Raw genomic sequence first — 21,472 nt, 5'->3', positions numbered from 1 at the left:
TTTGCCTTAGAATATGCAATTACGAAGGTCCAGGGAAACCAGGTGGGACTGAAATTAAACGGGACACATCAGCTGTTGGTCTACGCCGATGATGTGAATCTACTGGGTGATAATGTAGATACCATAAAGAAAAATACATAAACTTTAACTGACGCAAGTAAAGAGGTTGGTCTAGAAGTAAACACAGAGAAAACTGAGTACATGTCACTGTCTCGTCACCAAACTGCAGGGCAAAACTATAACAACAAGATAGGAAAGAGATGTTTCGAAAATGTGGCACATTTCAGATATTTGGGAAGAACGATAACAAATCAAAACCTAACTGAGAACGAAATTATGAGGAGATTGAACTCGGGTAATGCTTGCTACCATTCAGTCCAGAACCTTTTGTCTTCTCGTCTGTTGTTCAAAAACATAAAAATTAGAATATACAAAACTATAATTTTGCCTGTGGTTCTGTATGGGTGTGAAACTTGGTCTCTGACATTAAGGGAGGAACATAGACTGAGAGTGTTTGAGAACAGGGTGTTGAGGAGAATATTTGGACAGAAGAGATGAAGTGACAGGAGGTTGGAGAAAACTGCATAATGAGGAGCTTCATAACTTGTACTCTTCTCCAAGTATAATTAGAATGATCAAGTCAAGGAGGGTGAGGTGGGCAGGTCATGTAGCACGAATGTGGGAGACGAGGAATGTGTATAGGATACTGGTGGGAAAGCCAGAAGGAAAGAGACCACAAGGAAGACCAAGGCGTAGATGGTTGGACAATATTAGAATGGATCTTAGAGAGATAGGATGGGATGTTATGGATTGGATAGATCTGGCTCAGGATAGGGACCAGAGGAGGGCTCTTGTGAACACGGTGATGAACTTTCGGTTTACATGAAATACTGGGAAATTCTTGAGAAGCTGCAGAATTGGCGGCTCCTCCGGAAGGGCTCAGCTCCATGAGTAAGTAAGTAAGTAAGTAATGCAATACTTTTGCTAATTTTCTTGCTATTTCGTAAGCTGGGACGTTCTTCCAGTTTATTATTGGTCTAATGGGTGTGTTAGGTTTGTGTAATTTTATTGTGGCGTGTAGGCTTGGGGCTGTAGGATTCATGTTTGTGTATTTCCATTTATTACTGTGTATGATATTATTACACTGTTTCAGTGTTTGTTTTACTGTCCTTTGGTATTGCTGGGTCGGATTTCTATCATTTGTATTATTACATATAGAAGTGTGTAGTGCAACAGGATGCTTAAATATAATATACTTCATTTTATTGTTTCTTTGCAAACAAAATTACCGCCCTTCTCCCAATAAACTCATGATTCCATTTGTTAATAACTGTTTTCTTGTTTTACAGGTTTAACCAAAGGACAGAAAATAATAGCAAGTGATCCATTTCCCCAGATCATCAAAAACTTTGAGGTACATTATACTACTAAGCCCAGAGAGAGCGTTATTTTCTGGCAGGTCGATAAAACTGCTAGTGAATTTTGTGGACGCGGAAACACGCCATCAGGTGTCAAACATACTTCAATTGTTCACAGAATGCTATGCAAATAGAGCTCATCCTCATTGTATTGATGCTGTGACCATTCGTAATATTGCATTGATGGAGGCCATATTGGTGCTCTGCGAGGAGTAATATGGATGCATTTATATCGCCATTCCGTATTTCGAGGACCCTCGGTTAGGATAGTCGCAATTCTGGTGCAGTATTGCGTGAGCTTCCCCATGAATTTCGTTTCACAGCTGCAATTACGGCTTCTTCATTGGCGAGTGTCCGTAGAGTCCGTGAGGGTCCTGTATTCACATATGCCATAGGTTTCAACACTTCCCGTCTAATGGAGACGCTGCTCCACTGGTCTAAACGTATCAGTGTCGCGATGACCTGGATCAGATTAACGTAATGCATCCCTATCCTCCCTACTTGCCGGACTTAACCCCGTGTGATTTCGAACTGTTTGCCAGACTGAAAATTAAACTGAAGGGACGTTTTGAAACAGTGTCTGACATCCAAGGGGAATCGTAAGTGGTACTCGACAGCATAAAGAAAATTATTTCCATGGGGCTTTGGAAGTGTGGAGAAAACGATGAGATCACTAGTATACGTTCACAAGGAGACTATTCTGAAGGAGATGGCAGCCAAAATTGAGAAAGTTACGCCACAATTTCTTTTTTTATCTAGCCCAGGAACTTTCTGATACGCCTCGTCCTAGCTCGACAACTACATTTACCGGGGAATAAGAGCATGTCGCAGTTTCTCGTGAATCCCGCGACCATTCAATCACAAAGGACCCACGCTGTGCTCAATATTAAGTACACCTAGCAACGCGTTATATATTTTCGTGATAACACTGCAGAGAATTATATTTGGGCCTACCCCATTTAGCGTGACATGCATCTCGAAAACTAAGCACCTTAGGACAAATTCTATATCATTTTGGACTCTTTATTAGCAAGGAATCGCATTGTGGAGAGCTTGTTCGCGAACGTCGTTTCACTCCTTATAAAGAGTGTAACTGAAGGTGCGGACAAATTTTGGTCACGATTATCACATGCCAAAACAAGAAAAATTGTTCGTATCCTCATGTTTCCGGAAACATTTAATTTGTGAGTTATCGCAGAAATAATACATTTGCAATAATTATTGTGACGTGACGCCTGAAAACCGGAATAGTGGAGTCAGCTCGGAAGTTGATTTCCTAAGCAACGAATAATAACAGAGCACGTTCCCGTGACAACAGAATTTCCATGGGATCATTATACATGCACTTGCGTGACTCGACTAGGCATATAGTATGTTACTGCAGAGCTGGATGTTTTTCCGTGGTAACGCCTGCTTAAGCAGATAGTTACCGCAGATATGAAATACAGAACTGTTCGACTCGGTGTCCCCTACCCAGTACGCCAAGCAGATACATTCCTGAATAGACGCAGAGCTCAGAAGCGAAGTCAAAAATCAGAAGTGAAGTACGAGAAAACACAGAAAATGTATGAACTGTTATAATTGAGTGTAATTGTGATACTGACGTCAAATGAACCTAATCATCCAATCCAGAATCCACAATTATTAGTCACGCATTCCCCCTTCGTGTGACAGTATTCCAAATGTCCTCCATGAGACTTAATAAATGCCTCAACATGACTCATCACGGACCGACGCATCCATTAAAAAATGCCAGGGTAGTTCCAAATTGTCTAACAGACATCCTAAATTAAATGGTGTGGTGCCTTTTTGTTGTCAATAGGAACTGCATTCACAACAGTTTTTAGGTGTTCCCACAGGCAAAACTGCAGAGGAATCAAATTTGGCCAGCTTGGAGAGGCAACGTAGTGGGTCCTCCATCATGGTAGATGTTATTAAGAACATTTCACACAGCATGGCTAAAATGTGCCAAAGCACTGTCATGCATGTATCCCATTCGCGCCCTGCCTGCCAGTAGTATATAATGTAAGGGGCAGTCAAATGAAAACGGGTCACCACGCATAACTCACACAGCGCGCAAGTTGGTAACTGACTTGTCCTATATCATGTAACAATGATCTATAGAGACGAAATAAATAAATACATACATACATACATACTGGAATTTGCTTACGGTATGAACATCTGGTGGGGACTCGGGAAAGCACAGTGATAACGTGCCCTTGCACACTAGTCGTTTGTTTATTGTGCTGGAAGTAAGGTTAGCACTACATGTGGTCACCTAACATCAGTAATGGAGGCAGGTAAAGAAGAACAGCAAAGCATAGTGCGCTTCTTAACTTTTGAAGGAGTAGGAGGACGAGAAATTCATCGTCGAATGTCTGTTGTTTACAGTGAACACAGCATGTCACGTTCGCATGTGCTGGTGTGACATAAGAGATTCTGAGAGGAACGTGTGTCACTGCAAGATGATGCTCGCCCAGGACAGGCTCGTCGTGTCATCACTCCTGATGTTATTGCTGCGTTGGATGGTCATATCCGGGCAAACCGACGGATCACTGTGGAAGAAATTAGTCTTTTGATGGGAATAAGTCATGGTTCCGTACACGCCAGTGTGACAAAACACCTGTTGTACCGCAAAATCTGCACGCAGTGGGTTCCACATCAACTCATGGAGGAACAGAAGACTCAGAGAATAGCTGCAACACTGGGTCACTTGCAACAGTACTTTGAGGAAGAGTATGCTATTCTGTCCCGTATTACCACTGGGGATGAAACTTGGTGCCACCATTTTGAACCCGAGAGCAAACGGCAAAGCCAACAATGGAAACATGTGAATTCTCCCCCACCAAAGAAATCCAAAGTCGTATACACAAGTTCCGGTAAAGTGATGATAATGTTCTTCTTCGACTGCAAGGGCCCTCTGCTTGTCAACTCTCTCGAGCATGGGGCCACAATCAGTGCACAGCGCTATGAAGACACTTTGCAGAAACTGAGACGTGCCATAAAGTCAAAACGCCCTGGAATGCTACCGAACGGCATTATCCTTCTTCATGATAATGCGTGCCCCCACACTGCCAACTGTGAGGAATCGCTCTAGAGATTTGTTTGGGAAGTGCTTGAACATCCCCACTACAGAACAGATCTCTCCCCATGTGATTTTCACATTTTTGGAGACCTGAAGAAAGACATTTGTGGACATCGGTTTACATCGGAGGGAGACATGTGTGGCTGGGCAAAGATGTGGTTCCATAGACAGCCCACAAGCTTCTTTAAGGATGGGATTGACCGTCTTATCTCCCAGTGGGAAAAATGGGTTAACAGTTTGGAGATTGCTTTTGAGGTAAGAAATGTTCTTTAATGTGTTCTGGTTTCTGACCCGTTTTCATGTGTCTGCCCCTCACATTTTCAGTAGCTTTTGCACATCATGCAAGAGGAAATCTTGCAGTGATTGCCTGTAGGCCGAGGTGGCAAAACATCTATTTATTTATTTATTTATTTATTTCATCTATAGATCATTATTACATGATATAGGACAAGTCAGGTATTGTACATTGGCTGATTACAATAAGAGAATATAGTTACAATACTTACAATTGTTTACAATAGATTACAATAGTTAAGATTTCATATAGTGTGAGGTGGAATTCATATTAGGTCCCCTCGGTACATCGACTACCATATGTCCTATTGTACCTGTACTGGTGATAATGCTTATGGAGAAGTTGATGGAATGAGGATTGGTAGGGGAAACCATGCCTATCAAGCAATCACCATCAGCCCCTGCCCATGATTAATGCTAAACCGCTGCTGGTGTCTAGAATGAATTACACTATGAGGATTTTCCTCTGTCCAGTGGTGTTGGTTGTGAATTTTGAGGTTGTTGTCTCTACTGAAATATGTCTCATATGTTAAAAGATATGAACCATCAATTACACAAGCCATGTCAGTATTCTTTCAGCTATAACTCACAAGTTGAATGCTTCCAGACATAAGTTGATATGGATATATTTTACTTCTTTTGGTATTTGTAACAAGTGCCCAAAGTTTGTCTACACATTTCAGTTACACTCTGTATAAGTCAATTTTCCATCTTATCCTCCAATTTTCTTCCAAACAGCATGTTATAGAAAAGAACGGTACACCCAAAACTGTTCCTGCTCAAGAGAGAACCCCAGGAAAATCACTGATATTTTGTTTCAAAACCTGACACATATATGTCCATGAAACTTATGTTAGATATGCACACTATCCTGTTTAATCCAAATCCTACGTTGTAAGAAGTTGGTAAGTATAAGAAATGTCCACTTTGGTGAGTTCTGTGCAGAACAAGAACTGTTTTCTTATATCTCAATATAGTGGTAAGGTATGCCCATGTGATTAATACAACACACATATTCAAATGTTTCTTGTATTATGAATGTCTGATTTAAAAGAATTAAAGATAATTTTACAGTCTTGTATTTTATTTGTTTAGTATGAAGTGAAACGAGAATTATCATATTGCATTTCAGCTTGATTTAAAATACTATAATATTACGTATGTGCCATTTAAAAAAGTTTCATTTTGCATGTCACATGGGCGAATCATGCAATATTTGAAGATGGTGTGAAATAACTGGCAAAAAGACTAATTTTACACTAGAGTATGGTTTCACGTATTTTAATATTTATTTATTTGTTTTTAAAGAACTCAGTGTCATTGAAATATGTGCATTTAAATAGTGTAATATATTTTTCCTGTACATGAAATTCCAAGATCACAAAATTTTAATGCAAGAATAGTTTTTTCATACAGCCTGTCTCCACAGGAATTTGTCACTGAAGGACACAAAAGTGATGTGTGTGAATCTATCAACTTTAAATAAAAATAGCCACTACGAATTGTATATAAAATGTCATTGTGGTTGTAAGATTTGTGGTTGTTTCTGCATGGTCACCCTTAACATATTTTAACCTTTAGGTATTAGGTAGGATGCAGAACACTGACATTGTTCAGCATTTTGCAAAACTTTGAATAACTGTAAATATGAAGAAAGTCGTCTTCTGGGTTTAGGCACCGTGTATTCTTCGTTTTGGCCTAAACCCAGAAGATGACTTTCTTCATTGTCATCGCCGTGAAAACCTCAAAACTTACAACTGTAAATATGTTTACCTTAAAGTAAAATGAAGCTAAATGAAATAAAAAATGAAGTCTGATAAGCTCTGTACTCAGAACATTCTTAACAAGGGTTTCAAAACTGTATATACTAAGCACAGCCTCAGCTTACTTTTCTGAGTCCTTGGACATTTTTCAAAAGAAAATTAATGTTTAATTCAGTTTATGAAGTGTAACTGCAGGTGGTCACCATTTGCTGTACTACAAGATGTGATATTCCTAATAATGTTAAGCATCTACCATACCATAAGATGACATATCCCTGAAGATGGCCACCATCAACAAAACTTCATGGTGTCATTTCCCTGGGGATCACTGTCTTAATATTCATTCCTCATATCTGATATATTCACAAAATATGTGTGATGAGTGGTTTATGGAAACAGCTTTGCCTTGCTATCCTTCAGACATAAAAATCACTGTCACTGGCAAACTTTGGATACACATATACACATGGGACCTAAAGAGGAGGCTGTATATAGTTTTATAAGATTTTATGTTTTCACATCGTTAAGTTCTAGATTATGACATCTTGTAGTTCAATAGGTAGGTACCAGTGTTTTAGACGAACCTAGTGCCTCTAGCTTATGGCAGCAGGTTCAACTGAAACATTAGTACACCTCACAGGACTACAACAACGTTATAACAGGAAGACCATAGCATGTATACATTATTTTCTTAATACAAGCCTTCCCAACTTTTCTAATGCATTATCTTTCCGGAAACCTCATTATACTAGTTTATATTATATTATAATATGTTACAAACCTGTCTTCCAGTGCTATACACCCATAAGTTATTGTGAACATGTATCATTATGAACTGGGTGAGTCTACTTTTACACAAAATACAGTGTACCAATGGTTTCCAGTTCTTGTCATTACTGCTTACACAGTTGCTGGGTACCCAGACATCAAGTGAAAATCGAGTGGTTATGGAGCAATCAGACATAGTGTTTCTTACTGTAAAGCCTGAGAATATTCCAGCCGTACTCAGCAGCATCAGGCCACATGTCTACAAGAGACATCTCCTTCTCTCCACAGTCATGGGAGTTTCCATCCAGGACATTGAGCAGGTGCGTCAGTAGAGCTGGTTAACTTTGTTCAGCCCAGCACAGAATCTTGCATCTTTCCAAGACATAATCTTAAGATGGACATTTGTGTATTTCATGGCAGGGATTATGCATATTTTCTGACTCAAATCTGATAAAACAACAGTAGACTTTCTGAGGACCAAATTTCTTTCACATTGTACAGTACACTGTTACATGGAATGTTTGAAGTTTGTATAGTGCAGGGGCACTCAGGGCAGTGGGGGAAGAAATCTTAAAATACATAAATTAGACTTAGTGGGCAACAGGAGGTCAGATGGGACGGAGGGAACATCGCACCAGCAGGCAAATATACATTTTTCTATGGAAAGGTGAATGAAAATCATGAATTAGGTACAGGTTTTTTTGTATATAAGATAATCGTATCAGCAGTTAAGAGGGTAGAGTTCGTTAGTGATAGCATATCGTACATAATACTAAAAGGTTGCTGGTGTGGTATCATCGTTACGAATGTTCACACGCCGACAGAAGATAAAATGGATGACATAAAGGACAGGTTCTCTGAAGAACTAGAACATGTATTTGATAAATTCCCGAAGTACCCTATGGACATTTTGCTAGGAGATTTCAATGCCAAAGTAGGGAGGGAAGACATTTTCAAACCAATGATTGGGAATGAGAGTTTGCATGAAATTAGTAATGATAATGGAGTTAGAGTAGTAAAATTTGCTACATCAAAAAATCTTACTGTCAAAAGTACAATGTTCCCACATCGTTACATCCACAAATTTACTTGGTCATCTCCTGATGGGAAGACACACAATAAAATGGACCATATGTTGATAGATAGGAGACGGCATTGAAGTATACTTGATTTCTGATCATTCAGGGCAGGAGATTGTGATACTGACTTCTACCTGGTGGTGGCAAAGGTTAGGGAAAGACTGACAGTGGGCAAACAACGCACAGAGCACAAATGGAGAGGTTCAATCTCAAGAAATTAAATGAGGTAGAGGGCAAAGAGCAATGTCATGCTGAAATCTCAAATACGAGGGTCGTACTGAAAGTCATGAGCAACAAATTTTTGTAAACTAACATGCTTTATTATTGACAAACCAAATACACCACCTCAATCTACAGACCTTTCTTTATTTTTCCACATAATCGCCACTTCTTTGTACACATTTCTCCCAGGTTATGTTGTTGTTTAGTCGCCATTCCTCTTTCATGACTGTCATCAAGAATTAAAATTTTATTTCTTGAATTTTGAAGATTATCCTTTTTCCTTCTAACCTTCCCACTAGTTTGTTGAAGAGTTACCTTTTTGAATTCATGCTCTTTGAGATTCAACACCACTTCAAACCAGTTAGTGGTTATGATACACTGGTTATTCACTGGATTTCCATCCTTCTGGTTGTCCTTATGTGTTTTGAACTTTTCCATTTCTGAGTGTAATTATACTCTTGATCATGTCCTTTATCATGGACCATGCACTGTATATGGCTTTCATGCATGCCAAGAAGGTCTGGGGAATCAGTCTTACCTTGTTCAGACTGCGCTAGATCGGTATAACTAAATCCATGTTCTTTTTGTAATAAGAAAATTATAGTTTTTAAAGATTTAAGCTCCTCTAGCACTTCACTAAGTTGACTTTGCAGACAAATACAATTTACACAGGTTCCCTTATTATCTAGCTCAGGCCATAATTTTTATATTCACTGCCATAAGAACTTCGAACTTCATATCAAATTATAGTTAAAAAGAACAAAAGAAATGTAGAAACAAATTCATCAGGCACCTTATATTCTGATTAAACTGTAAGCCATTCTGACTATTGTTCTAATTGGGTTTTTGGGGGATGCAACTGCTTCCTTCCACTACTGTCTTGTGCCCTTGTTTCATTGTAAATAATGTCTGTTTCTGACCAGCCAATTGTTCTTGCATACAATGACAGACTTTACCCCCTGCCACAAGAGTTATGCGAGTGATGACCAACACACCTGTCCTTGTAAGGAATGGTGCATCAGTTTTTGTGTGTGGGTCATCAGTACAATCTGAAGATGAGGCCATCACACGTCAGCTGCTGGAAGCTGTTGGAACTTGCGATAAAGTTCCAGAATCACTCGTGGACACAATCACAGCTCTAAGTGGTTCTGGTCCTGCATATGTAAGTAACATATTTTACTGTACATAAGACACTAACATAACTGCAGTTTGACTCCTGCAGTTACCAACACCATGCTCGATCGAGCTGTCCTTATTTCACTCTATTCCACATTTATACATCACAGCCTTTAAGGGACACTTTGAAATCACATTTTCATGGAATTCAAGTATGCACACTGTGAACTTTAAGAGTTCTGGGAAGAATACTAAACTTAACAGAACAGGAGTATGCACCAAGCAGTGCTGCTATCTACAGGTACACTATTACTTTCATTTGGCAAATACCAATTCCAGAATATTTCTCACTGCTAATTATTCCTGTCATCTTGTACCCTTTATTTATAAATACTACCAACAGTGATCTGACACATAACTTGACATAATGACAAAATAGCAAGCTTCTATCATAAGATGCAGCATGTTCCTCCTATATATTGTTACCCATTTACCAAACTATATTGCATCACATGCCAGAAGGTGAGTGCCAGTCATCATTAGAAGAAAACCAAATTTGTGCATAAGATTCTCTTATGCACAAAAATTCCTGTTCCTTATTTGTGATTCTCATTCCCATTTCCATAGAAGAAGTTATAACTGCCTGCTGTTTCAGTGCCACCTTTGTCTCATCTGACCTGTACTTCCACTGAATGTAATCGTTAATTATGAATATTATAACATGTATGGGGTTGTCTGACGAACAATTGTGGGTTCTAGATTTGATGATTGAATTTAGTGGACATCTCTATCACAATTACAGTCAATTATAACAGCTCACATATTGAACTCCTTAATGACGTCTGTTGTACGAATCTCTATGAGGAATCTCTGACTACTGTCCGAATCTTGGACTGGTCTCTAGTCTCTACTCTTCTGCTACTCAGTAAAACTGATTGCAAACAAATCACATATCCTTTTATGATCCTGTCAGACTGCGAACAGAACACACACTTGAACGGTTCATCTGTTATAATCTGTGTATCCATTTATACGGTAATGCTTTTACCAAACCGTTGTCCAGCAACAGTCTAGTGCACGCTGCCATGGGAATGTTCTTAACAAAGCATTGCCTAGCAGATGGTCATATTATGGCTTCCAGGCATCAAGTCACAATATCATTAAAAAAAACATACAATTATGTAGAGCTGTTACTTTGATGTTTATACTGCAAGAATGGAGGCAATTATTTCTGAAGATCAAATGCTTACCACTTCATCTCACAGTTTTCAGTCATGCCACCCTCTACCCCCAAAACAAATAAAACAGTTCCACTGTCACTGGATTTTGACAGCAGTAATCACGAAAGTTGGAAATTATAAAGACATTTACAAATTTTGTGTGAACCAGATTGTGGTCTTCTGTGTGTCATAAAAAGGGAACGTAGCAACAGCATAATCTTTCTGAGGTTATGTGGTACCAACATTAAGTTCGTAATGAACTGAGGTACCTCTGTTCAAACTGCAGTGTGCTGATATCAATTATGTGAATGATATGCATTTTGATCTTTAAAATTTAAAATCATGTTGCCCATTTGAAGAATATGTTTTGTGGGTTGTAACGCCATGTAGCCCAGTAGAAGTCCACTAATTTTTCTCTGCTACATTTGTGGACGTCTACTAAACTATATGGCAACACAACGCAGGAAATCATACTCCTCATTGTCACTGCTGTAGAACCACTGGACCAGCACAGTTGACCATCTAATTTCATTTAGCACCCTGGTACTTTCGAACAGGTTAAAGTTAATTTTATTGCATGAATGACTGTTCTGATTTATGTAATGACACATTTCAGCTTACTGGTTATATGGTGTCAAATGGTAGGCTAACTGTAAGGAAAGTATTTGAATGAAACTGTCTGTGGATTATTTCATGGCTGTATCCCAATAAGCTGTGTCTAGGGAGTGAGGAAAATCATGAAAATCACAGGCAAGACAGCAAGTCTTCGGCCAAGAATCAAATCCAGAACTCTTTAACACAAAGCAATGTGAAAACCCATAGTGTGCTGCCAGGTATACATCATAATTGAGGCACTAGCTGATGGAGCAGTGAGAATGGGTGTACCAAGGGATCTAGCATACAGACTGGCAGCTCAGACAGTTCTTGGTGCTGGCAGCATGGTGCTCACTACCAAAACTCATCCAGCACAACTCAAAGACAATGTGACATCACCAGCAGGTAATTCAACCAGCTCTTGTAAAATCTTGATATCAAACTCTGTCCTGAGCCAGGTCTGTTTCTGTAAGATTCATTTTATTATTCTCACATCACTGCCTACACATCTCAAGTGTTAACACATTGCGGACCGGCAATTTAAATATTTAAATCACCCTGGGGCCACCATCATTAAAGCTGCTATCCTAAATTGTGCACTGTTCACTTTAAAAATTAATATAAAATCTCCTAATTAATTTTATGAACTAAAATTTTTGGAAAACACTTACCAATGCTCCTAGAAGTGCTTGAGAGTGTGATATTTCTGGAAACATTCCCCTTTGTGAAGTGGCATTACACAGAACTTGCAAATGTAGACATAATCCTTTTTTTGTGAACTGTGCAAACACGGCATTGCCTAGAAGGATGCTTCTTCTTGGAATGTTCACTCTTCACAATTTTCATGAGGGTATGTTTCTACATATCACCTGAGAGTCACCTTGGGGGGTCCACATGAGGCCTGTGTGGGGGTGGGAGTTGATGGGCACAGTCAAACTAAGTCTGTGTCTGACCCCGGTTCTGCCGCCACCATCTGGTCTGAAGCCCAAGTCTTTGCCACAGTCATCAGAAATGCTTTATATTTCAATTTTGAATCAGGGTTTAGATTTTTGTGATTTTTTTATATTTTTTACTGTCCCCGCAATGTGAGTCCCCACAATGTTATTACCCCCAATATCGTCGGAGCTACTGTCACTTTTACTGTCTGGCCACAATTCTTTGTTCTCCCGTCACTGCCGCTCTCTGAATCACCATTACTATACGTCTCACAAGCCAGGTCATCTAGCTCATCGGAGAAGAATTTGTCCTTGTCCATACCCCACCACTAACTACTGGCTGGTACATACAGCTCGAAGAGCAGCAAAGCATTTTCGTTTATAGTGCGTTAAGAAAACAGCGAGGTCAAGCTACTGACAAGTAAGCAAATATTCCAGAGTTTTATTATGCCATTGCATGCAACTTGGGTGGCACCAGAGCAAGGTATAGTGTGTTACAACCTAACATATCCTAAAATCATGATATCATGCGACCGGTCTGCCACATTTAAAAGCCAAAAGCATGATATCATGCGACCGGTTCTCAATGTGTTAATGTTTCATCAGTAATAAACAGTTTATTCTATGAGAAAGGAATGCCCAGAATATGATGCAGAATTCACAAGACAACAGCATTATTTTCAAGGTGCATTTCAATAAAAATTACAGAACAGCATACATTAACTTAGCATCCTTCATACTTTTCTCACTATACGTGAGTTTTGTCTACTTTAATTTGTTTTAAGGCCATATTTGCTTAATGCCTAAATACAATTTTGGGTATATCTCACTAAGTATTCACTTGAACAAAATGTTTCTTAATAAAGGCTGTAGGTATCCATAACATACATGTTACATCTTGCACAATTTTACAACACTGGTTTCAAGAAACTCACTATTAAATTAAATAAATTATTTCTATGTCATCCCAAAGGATACATTTGTCCATGCTTGTTAATATCATCACTGCCATATAAAATAACAAAGTTAATTTCAGCATAATCTTGCAGTCTGTAGAAAGCTCCAAGTACTACAAAAATATGATGTCTTCTTATTTATGACAAAGAGAAGTACCCAAACTGACTTGGGATGTGGTTGCTTTTCTTGTCAGTATCACTACATACAGAGCTACAATCATGAAGGAACGACACTGAAATTAAGAAATTAAAATTTACTCGTGTAACTTAAGAAAAAAAGAGACTCAAAATCACAATAAAATGCTACATCTGGGGTTTTCACAATACTGTGTATGAAGATTATGGTCTACTACAATGTGATGCCTTGTAGTTTTGTAGGTATGAAGCAGCATTTTTGAGGAACCTGCCCCCTCCATCTTCAGGGTAGAGGAATCCACCCTGAAGATGAAGGCAGCAGGTTCTTCAAAAATGTTGGTACCTAACTATCAAACTACATGGCTTCATATCCCTAAGACTTCAATATCTACAAAAATACTTGCACATTGCCTTAACAGTTGTGCCTACTGAGCATACTAGCAAGAGTATGAAGTCAATTTCACAGTGTGGATGTTCTCTACTATGTCTGTGTTAGGAACTAGGAAGCTCTGAAAGAAAGTTAAATTTATGTACATAAAAAATGTCATCCCTGTGCTTGATTCATTAAGCACAATGCCAAGAAGACATACCAGGGACTGGAGGTATAGCTCCACCCAAGTGCTACAGGGGATGGACAAAAATATGGAAACACCTCGTGAAATGCATGCCTGAATTGAAGTGTTTATTTTAGCGACGTTTGTAGGTCACGCTGCCGTATCTGCCCAACACCACTACCTGTACAACTTCTGCAATACGTTGCAAGCTTCATTTGTTGTCGAGACAGTGTTCTGTGCATCACGTCAGAGCTAACAGAATGTGAATGTGGGCAAATTGTTGGGGGGGTGCCTCCATAACCAAGGTAGCCGAGGTTTTTGGTGTATCGCAAGGCACAGTATCCAAGATTATGACTGCATACAGGAGGACTGAAAAAACTGCATCTGATAAACACCAGGGTGGTCGGAAATGTGTGTTGAGTGATTGAGACAGATGAACATTGCGAAGGATTGTGACGAAAAATAAGAAGACTACAGCTGCAAAAGTGACTGCTGAACTGAATGTCATGCTCACAAACCCTGTCAGCACCAAAACAGTATGAAGGGAACTCCACAATCAGGGTGTTTCTGGATGAGCTGCAATTCCAAAGCCACTCATGAGTGATCAAAATGCCACTAAAAGGAGAGTGTGGTGCCAAGGTCATAAAACCTGGACTATGGAGCAATGGAAGATGGTCATTTGGTCAGATGAGTCCACCTTCACACTGCTTCCAACTTCTGGCCGATTTACTTCTGGAGAACGCCATCCCAAGCTTATGATCCAGATTGTTTGCTGCCAAGAGTGAAACATGGCGGGGGTTCGATCATGGTATGAGCAGCCCCATTGTGGTATTGTCAGACCCACCATTACCCTGCAAGGTCACGTCATTGCCTACGACTATGTGACCATTTTGGGCGACCAGGTCCATCCCATGGTGCAAACTTTGTTCCCCAATGGTGATGCCATTTACCAAGACAACAATGCCCATTTTCACACAGCTCACATCATCCAGGACTGGTTTTCTGAGCACAAAGATGAAGTGACATCTGCCACGGGCCCCACAATTGCCATATATCAATATTATTGAGCCTTTGTGGTCTGTTTTGGAGAGCAATCTGCATGCGCGCTATCCACCTCCATCATTGATAACAGAACTTACCATGTTTTTCAGGAAGAATGGTACAAGATTCCCTTGCATATCATACAGGACCTCTATCCATTCCAAGGAGACTGCAAGCAGTTCTGTAAGCCAGAGGTTGTCATACACCATATTAGTCATGGTAATGTTTTTTGTTGGGTGTTTCCATATCTTTGTTCATCCCCTGTATATGGAGATGAGTAGTCAGCTTCATGCCTGGGCTGCTTTACCCTGAGGAAAGAGCCCTGGTACCCATCACATTTACATACATATAAATACATTTATTTATTGGATTTCTAAGTTTATTCCAACATGTTCCATTTCCTCTTTCATATCAAAACTTACAGAATATGCACTTTTTCACCACTGAAGTAATTAAATTTAACAAACTCAAAACTAAATGTTTACACACAAAAAAACTCCATGGGTATACTACGTACTAACACCTTCAATGCATTAATCCAATGGAAAATTATAGGCTCCCAAAACAGACCACTAACTGCTATCTATAAGGAGAGAGATCCATTCAAATTCCATTAAAAAGATAAAGAGATGATGTGACCCTAAGAGCCCTGTAACCATGATGGTATATATTAATGATAAAAAAGCTTCAAAATCTCTCTATTCTTTGCTGAAATACAACAGACTATGCTTTCAAAAAGCTAGATAACAGCACAGTGTGTGTGTGTGTGTGTGTGTGTGAACAGCACAACAAGTAACTATTTGTAAATATCCATTTGTCTCAAGTTTCACTTGTATTCACTTAGGTTCAACAGCGGAGGGGCTTCACTTCCTTGAACAACACGGACTGCGGACAGCCCTCATTGGTGCCATTGAGGCAGCCACACAGAGATGCAAGCAAATTAACAAAGAAGCAAAAGAACAAACATCAAATGGTTGTTCTAGGAACTAGCATTTATGGAAACATTTAGTAAAGCAGAAAAATTCAAGATGCAGTGATTAATGCAATGTAGGAAAACTTATCACAAATGAAAATTTACATTAGCTGATCAGCAAATGAAATACTAGATTTGGTGATAACTGCAGTGAAAACGCTATTTTCCTTATCCATCATAGTACATCATACTTGTGTCTGTTTCTGAAAACCTGGTCACCAGTTTTGATAAAATAAATTTATAAAATACCATATATGATTGCTGTTTTCCTATCCAGTTACTGCAGTGTCTTTCAATATACTTAGATCCACAGTCTAAATTTTACAATGCAGGACATTTGTGCCTTGGGATATACTACTGACAGTTTTGGCAACATTAAAGCACATTTGCTGAAATACCAACATTTTTTAAGTGTATTAAAGAATATGGTTCCAGAAACTTACCTCTCTGGATATACAACGTAATACGAGGGGCCTCAAATGAAAACGTGTCAGAAGCCAAAACACATTAAAGAACATTTCTTACCTCCAAAGTAATTTCCAAACTGTCAATACATTTATCCCACTGGGAAATAAAACAGTCAATCCCATCCTTGAAAAAGCTTGTGAGCTGTCTATGGAACCACATCTTTACCCAGCCATACATATCTTCATCTGATGCAAACCGATGTCCACAAATGCCTCTCCTCAGGTCTCCAAAAATGTGAAAATCACATGGGGAGAGATCTGGGCTGTAGAGGGCATGTTGAAGCGCGTCCCAACCAAATCTACAGGTTTGTAGCATATACCTCACAGAGTTGGCAATGTGGGGGCGCGCATTATCATGAAGAAGGATACTGCCGTTTGGTAGCATTCCAGGTGTTTTGACTTTATAGCACGTCTCAGTTTCTGCAAAGTGTCTTCATAGCGCTGTGCACTGATTGTGGCCCCATGCTCGAGAGAGTTGACAAGCAGAGGGCCCTTGCAGTTCAAGAACGTCATCATCACTTTACAAGAATTGGTATGTACGGTTTTGGATTTCTTCGGTGGGGGAGAATTCACATGTTTCCACTGTTGGCTCTGCCGTTTGCTCTTGGGTTCAAAATGGTGGCACCAAGTTTCATCCCAGTGGCAATACGGGACAGAAAAGCATACTCTTCCTCAAAGTACTGTTGCAAGTGACCCAGTCATGCAGCCATTCTGAGTCTTCTGTTCCTTGGTGAGTTGATGTGGAACCCACTGCGTGCAGATTTTGCAGTAGAGCAGGTTTTGTCACAATGGCATGTACGGAACCGTGACTTATTCCCATCAAAAGACTAATTTCTTCCACAGTGATCCATCAGTTTGCCCATATATGACCATTCAACACAGCAATAACATCAGGAGTGATGACACAATGAGCCTGTCCTGGGCGATCGTCATCTTGCAGTGACACACGTCCCTCTCAGAATCTCTTATGTCACACCAGCACATGCGAACGTGACATGCTGTGTTCGCTGTAAACAACAGACATTCGATGATGAATTTCTCGTCCTCCTACTCCTTCAACAGTTAAGAAGCACACTATGCTTTGCTGTTCTTCTTTACCTGCCTTCATTACTGATGTTAGGTGACCATATGTAGTGCTAACCTTACTTCCAGCAGAATAAACAAACGACTAGTGTGCAAGGGCACGTCACTGTGCTTTCCTGAGTCCCCACCAGATGTTCGTACCATAAGCAAATTCCAGTTTTACCAACTTGCACACTGTGTGAGTTATGCGTGGTGACCTGTTTTCATTTGATTGCCCCTTATACAACAACGATTAGTAGTGTCATTTACCACTTTGTCTTCAAACTACTCACAGAGATGCACTTAACACTATGCTGAGTGTTTAGTATTCCTGCTTTGTATTAAGGATGGGTTGGGTTCAGTGCTCAGTCCACAGGTTATGCTGACAAGTTTTCTTGTAGTTTTCCCAATCCTTAGTGCCAGATTCTAGGCCAGTACTTTAAATTAGCCTCATCCATTTCTTTCTGACTTCATAATTCACAGTTACCCATTGATACTGCATTACCTAAGATGATGGAGAAGCAACATAAACTGAATAACATACATATAATGTGTGCAAAATAAATACCGTACAATACCACACAAATGCCTTTAGTGAGCTCTTTTAAGGAGAAAATTTTTTTCACATGATAATAAATTTATGGGTATCACTGAAAATCTAAACATAAAGTGAACTACTGTAAACTGGTACAGTATTATATATAGTGTTTACAAGCAGCACATTCACTGCATTCTTTAGTTAATTTTATTTATGTGCACTCTTTGTCTGCCTTAACTGGTGTTTAGTTACAACTGATGATTCAATTGAGGATGCCATGTCACATGATAACCCATTGTAGCCTGCATACATCCCTTGTTATGTTGCCATTTCCACCCTCTAAATTATCGGGGCCTCTTGACACTCTTTGTTTTAAGATTGTGTCTTCTGTAATGTAATGCCATGTTGTTTCATAGGAAACAGGTTCCTCCAAAATGTTCATAACTACCTCCCAATCTACACAGCATCATATACCAGAAGACAGTAATCTTAATATTCTCTGGCATGTGAACCTCAAATCCAATATTTCTGCATGTGCAGCCTTCACATGTCACAAAATGCTAAAGGCCAAGTAAATGGAAAATATATATAACCTTCCCATGATACTGCATTTGAATGGACAAGTCCACTAACAGAGAGAATATAGATATTCTTCTTGTGTTCATATAGTAAGAAAAGAAAAAGTCTTGTCAGTCACTTAATTGGCGAGTCAACAACATGTAAACCAATTTTCCGTACTCTTCTGAAGCTGTGAGGTGAGAAAAACATAAAATTAAAATACTCTCTATCAGCATGTACAAATGCATTGAGACACTGAACAGAGAAATTATCAAAATTACAGTAGTAGTTTACACCCATTCTTAGCAACACACTCTTTCAACACCAAAAACAACTGGCTCATGTGGTTCCTAGCTTACACAAGAGTTTTTAACCATGCAGTTCATTTTATTAAATTTGTAAGATACAGTATATTTTTTACCATTCATAACCTATTCTTGCACACAAATGTTCCATAATATCCTCATTAATAAATGCAATTTCTGTTGTTAAGTAACAATTTCATAAAATCTTATAGGTTCACACAATAATGTTATAATTCTTCTGGATTTTGTCCATCCCTTGGTATTCCAAAGAGAACACGGTGAACGGGATTGAATCTTTTGAATATGCACAATTTTATATACACATTACAGTCTTTTCGCTTGAGGAGAGGAATAGATCCAGTTTCCAAAATGCACTGTTCTGTTGGAAATATTACATTTGGGGTGAGCAAACTTACTGAATACTGAAACTACATGTGGTAATTTTCAGAAGTTCAGATACTGCAAACAGATGTGAATTGGGTACCAATAATTAATTACAAAACATATTTTAGGTGATTTTTTTTTATTTTTAATTCTCCTTAAGTGAATATTGTTTTTATAAAAATATTATCACATTGAAACCTAACTTAAGGTGCATTCCCATCATCAATTGTTTGTTCATGAGAATTTTCATGATGTGAATATTATTTTCTTTTATACAGCGAAGTAATGTGACATTCAAGTGGCATTCACATCACCAATTTATCATTAATGAGAAATCAGTAGTGCAAATATTATCCTGTTCTTTATAAAAATTAATATCATCAAAATAAAACTGCATTTGCACTACAGTTATTCTTCCTGGCCTCTCATTTGTGGTTGTGCCATGGGTTTGGTCAAGTGCTTCACTAAGGGATGTCTGGGTTACATGTGCTGCAGCTGTGGACATGTGAGCTGACATTGCTCATGTTGGTGAGCTGTGAAACTCATGCACAACAAAATATTTGGGTGCTTTTAAAATACAACCTAATCTAAGAAAATATCAAGCAAAGCTTTTCACAGCCAAACATGAGAGGCTGTGGGCAGAGTATATAAATTTATGGAAAGGGAAGCTGGTGCAGGGATTCCCACAAATCTCATGAAAATGCAGAAAGAGCAGCAGATGCAACAGGGCTGTCAGAGAGGTCTGATAGAAAAATAGTGAGAAAATTAAAAACATAGAATTCTGTTCTTGACTCCTTATGTAGACAGTCTTGTATCATCCCCTAAATCAATGATGCACAACTTCCATGAACATAAATTCTAAAGAGTTCCAATGATAGTACTGTAATTACTGGGTTTTTGGCTTTGTCCATTGTCCAGCATTCTAAAACTTTACAGAACACAATGTTTTGGAAGCTGGATCTCTTCCCATCTTCAGGTGAGGGGGGGATACTCCTACTCTGTTGAGTCCCTTAGGAAGAGCTAACTTCACTCACTGGACTCCAGTTTTCAAAAAGTTGTTCTCTAGTTTTTTACAATACCATATGATTGACAAAGGCCAAAAAACTCAGTAATTCGGGTTCAGTGAACATGTTATTCATAGTATTGTTCATGACCTTTATATCACTGAAAAGCAAGGCCCAACACTGATTACAGTCAATCAGGTTTGCTTCGAGCCTATCAACTTCTTTAAGAAAATTGCTAACAATGTTAGGTTTCAGAATAAAACTAATTGATACATCGTCATGGTACACCACAATAACACAGCTTTGAGGATATCAGAGAGTATAGTGAAGTATATAAGTTAAAGTAGACCAATGCTGTCTATGGATAAGATACCCATGGCTCTCACTCAGTGCAATTTGGTTTGAGTAACAATTCCTTCAGTAGTCTGCTTGCTCCTGCCTCTAAAGGGCAATAGTTGATTACAGTACATGCTGGTGGTAACCAAGGTTTCATTCCTGAAGGATACATCTGTTCAAAATCCCATAAAACTACAGGAAATCATCACAGTGACATGAATTACAAATATTTTTATAAGTGGTTAACAGAGAGGCCAATTCCAAATCTACCCCCACACAATGTTCTGGTAACAGATAACACTCTGAACCACACAATGTTCAAAATGATCCAGCTCCAACATCAAATGCAAAGAAAGTCACCATGATAACTTGATTGAGCGAAAAAACAATTTCATATACAGAAGAAATGGTATGCCAGATTTGTGTAAATTAATAGAAACTCACCTACAACTTTGGCAGGATCCAGCTGAACATGATCATTCAGTTTTGTGACTACTACCTTATCACCAAGAATTGAATTAATATGGGCAACTGTTAAAAACTGGCTTGCTGATAAGACTGTGATGTTCAGAATGTAAGGCATAACCAAGCTCACAGGTGAGAAATTCAATTCAACCAGCAAAGAAGACCACAACCTAAGATGTAACCACATCATTGGTACA

At 39.0% G+C, this 21,472-nt stretch overlaps 1 protein-coding gene across 2 annotated transcripts in view; it reads left to right on the top strand.

The window, feature by feature from the left end:
- The window catches only part of LOC111866130 (pyrroline-5-carboxylate reductase 2), a 21,462-nt gene extending 5,051 nt beyond the window's left edge, over positions 1-16,411 (top strand). Inside the window, exons 2-6 of one of the 2 annotated variants that reach the window (XM_023854775.2) lie at positions 1,350-1,414; positions 7,472-7,651; positions 9,582-9,794; positions 11,802-11,967; positions 16,028-16,411. In XM_023854775.2, coding sequence (XP_023710543.1) covers positions 1,350-1,414; positions 7,472-7,651; positions 9,582-9,794; positions 11,802-11,967; positions 16,028-16,173 — 770 coding nt within the window. In that variant the 3' untranslated portion in view covers positions 16,174-16,411. Of the gene's footprint in view, positions 1-1,349; positions 1,415-4,522; positions 4,762-7,471; positions 7,652-9,581; positions 9,795-11,801; positions 11,968-16,027 lie in introns of those variants that run through there. The other variant, XM_033752083.1, reaches the window with a different exon arrangement.
- Positions 16,412-21,472: the final 5,061 nt, after the last annotated feature.

The sequence above is a fragment of the Cryptotermes secundus genome, unplaced genomic scaffold (assembly GCF_002891405.2).
Source record: "Cryptotermes secundus unplaced genomic scaffold, Csec_1.0 scaffold318, whole genome shotgun sequence".
Lineage (NCBI taxonomy): Eukaryota > Metazoa > Arthropoda > Insecta > Blattodea > Kalotermitidae > Cryptotermes > Cryptotermes secundus.
Note: the sequence above shows the minus strand (reverse complement) of the source record. Positions and strands in the feature narration are given on the sequence as shown.